This window comes from Diabrotica undecimpunctata, chromosome 6 (genome assembly GCF_040954645.1).
Source record: "Diabrotica undecimpunctata isolate CICGRU chromosome 6, icDiaUnde3, whole genome shotgun sequence".
NCBI lineage: Eukaryota > Metazoa > Arthropoda > Insecta > Coleoptera > Chrysomelidae > Diabrotica > Diabrotica undecimpunctata.
Genome location: NC_092808.1, coordinates 112,394,175 through 112,397,411, shown reverse-complemented (window position 1 = coordinate 112,397,411; position 3,237 = coordinate 112,394,175). Strand labels below are relative to the sequence as shown.

Genomic DNA, 3,237 nt, shown 5'->3' with positions numbered 1-3,237 from the left:
CTATGGTATATGCCTGCCTAAAGTTTTCTTGATTTTAGAGTAACACTTTACACAACGACCTCTAGTAGCTTCTTCTAGCTTATGTTGATTTTCGTATTGGTGTTCTGTTGGATGGTCATTGCCTTTTTTTAAACCTAGGAGAGCTAAAGCAAGATTTTCTCGAAATTCGGTTATCTGCATTTTCTCTTTTGTAATTTCTTTATATAATATATAAGAGTTTACCAAGCATATTTCAAAAATTAGTTCTACTGCTAACTTTCTATACCATGGGGTTCCTCTTCTGAGATAATGAGAGTATGCTTTTAGTTGATCTGAAAGATCAATATCAACAACTCCATCTGTATGTTTAGTGGTCAAAACCAGTACATCTCCGGTATCCCTCCATTTCAACATAACTATTCCATTATTGCTCTCAAATTCTTCATGTTTTTTTTTTTGTAACAAAGACTTTTGAATTGAATTTTCTGTTAGATCGCACAGTGCCCACTAAATGGGTTTGTCTTTCTAATAGAGAAGTTGCCAGAGAAACGCTTGTATAGTAATTATCAGTAAAGAGGGTTCTTCTTTTATCAAGAAGATTCTCCATCAAATTTAAAACAACATGAACGTTTGCTGAATCGTTGCTACCAGTAGTACATAATTTGTACAGCTTTATACCAAACTTGCTCGTCTTATTTTTTATATACTGTCTAAATTTTAGACCACCTCTGAATGGAACTAGGGTTTCGTCGATACATATATCAGATTCAGGAGTATTAAATGATTGAAACTTCTCTTTCAACTTATTTATTATTGGAGATATTTTTCTGAGCCTATCTTCTACAAAATTATTGTCTTTATTATTATTGAAATGCCACATTCCGAGCTTTATTAGAATATAAAATGTTAGTACTCCAATAAGTCTTTATGCGAGGGAGTTTCATTAGTTCCACAAAATTACTCCGAAAATTTTTTTCATTTCTTCAACATTTGTTGGCACCCAAGTTTATATGACCTTTCGGTTTATTTTTGTTTCTCAACGTTTGTTCAGTATAAAGGTTTGTTTGGTTCACCATGTACTCGATAATGTCATCGGTAATGAATAACATAAAGAAATCAATGGGCTGTTGTTCATACATTCAGTTTTGATCCCAAAGTTCACTTCAGAAAAATGAAACGTTTTTAGCGAACTGCCGTCAACAGATTTCCAAATTATGTTATGATTTTGTATTTCGTCTTCTTCGTCTATTTCAGAAGAATATTGGGAAATTATGTCTTCAATTACTTCATCAATCTAAAACGTAATTTTTTGTCAGTAACGGGATCAAGAACTTGTAACAATGAAATATTGTTCGCTTACTGTCCCAAACATAGTATTTGTTTCGCTGCTATACCTTGAATTTGATGCTTCAATTGAAACAGATTCTTTTTTTCGTAATTTTCGAGGGAACTTTATCGTCACTCATTGAAGATGATACTTCACCGTTGGGTTCATATTCGTCAGATAAATCTATATCATTGAATTCTTCCTCATTATCTTCATCGGACATAACTTCGTCCCAGAATTTTTGTAATTGGAGCTGCTTTTGACGAATTTTTTGCTGACGAATATCTTGAATAAACTGATTACAAATCACACAAGACTGTCTGTAATTCACTCAAATTTATACGTATCGAGACTTGCAGAACGTGACATCCCATTGAAGTCTCACCGGCCCGGTAATCAGATACGTTCGTCAGGCCGGCGAGGCACGCAAGTTATGTCTCAAATGAAAATGCCAAAAAATTAGAAAAGCGGTGTAATATTTGAATGAATAATATTTGCAATTCAAAATATGTAAACGTACAATTAAAAAAAACAGTTTAAAATATCCTAGCTCAGAGACCTTTTATTTGTTATGTACACTCGCGCTCAACGTGTTAACAGAAAAGTAATGTTTTTGTTTTTACTATCTTGTATCCTCCCAGTGGGTTCTTTTCCTGATTTCTTACGCTATGAATTTTATTATCACTTTAATGCAGAATCTCGTCAAAATTTATCTTTATTTTTCAAACACATGCCTTTTTTCATCTTTTATTTACGAACATTAGTTATGTTTTTCTATTTAGAAGCATTTGTACCCACTCCTTGTTTTCGACAGCTCTCCTTCCAACTTTACCGTCATTACGATGTTTTTATATTAGTTATCTACCAATTCGATAGACATTCCTCTTTATGATAGATGTATAGAACCTCCATTTCTTACACTGTTTTTAAATGCTTCCGAGTTTACTAGACACATATATGCTGATTTATTTGCAGCCAGAGACTTTTCTTAATATATCTTATTATGAATACATCACCCATGTAAGATCTCCTGCTCCGGCTGTTTTTTGCAACAAAAATTTTTTTACGACGCATTACCAATCAAGTTTAATGTCGATAAGATAATTATCGGTTTTATCTATGTGAAGAAATATAAATGAAGTAATATCGATAATCGATTTCAAATAAGTTGGCTGAGCTTTCCGTCAAATCCAAATTACCTTTTTGCACTTTTTTCTGCTGACGTGAAGACGTATGATAAGACTGACTCTGTATTACATTTTAAACACTCTGTATATAAACCGCAAATTGCTAAATACAATGTGTTTTATAATAACCGTGCCATAACATTTTTGTGCAGATAATTTTACAGGCATTCGTTTCGAAGTTAATTATATCTGGGAATTTGTAGAATTTGTCGGGTTGGTTTCCAATATTAAGCGAAACCTTTATTGAATATATGTTGACCATTTGTCTTAAATAATTTAGGACACATTTCAAGCAATTAATGTTTATGGGTATAGCAGCGAGTTTCAGTTTAGCTATTTCGGTTAAAAAAATTGTATAATGTGCACATATTAGGCTGTAGTAGTTAGTATTCTTAGCAGGCACATAGCTTGGAAGACCATTTTTCTTCATTTTATTATTTTCTGTCTATCCTTTTTGGACTCGTTTATATATCGTTATAACTACCTTAGTTTTATGCTTGATTACTTCTATAATACAGAGATAAATATACAAATATTTGAGTTATTTTGTTGGTTTTTGTCAAATGTTTTATATTTTGCTTACTAAGTTTTTGCTGTTTGTAGTACTACTACTTATAGTCACCGTTTATTTTTCCCATTCGGATTATAATGTTTCTTCTAACATTTTTTGTGTCTTCTCCTGTAAGTTCCATTTGTAAGTTCCATCCTACATCGATGGTTGGAAACCATCATGACTATGCTGAT

The 3,237-nt window shown here is 32.3% G+C and overlaps 1 protein-coding gene across 1 annotated transcript; it reads right to left on the bottom strand.

Annotated features, from left to right (window-relative positions):
- LOC140444564 (uncharacterized) lies at window positions 1-393 on the bottom strand. The gene has a single exon (XM_072536326.1). It carries the CDS (start codon window positions 391-393, stop codon window positions 1-3), a length of 393 nt encoding a protein of 130 aa, XP_072392427.1.
- Window positions 394-3,237: the final 2,844 nt, after the last annotated feature.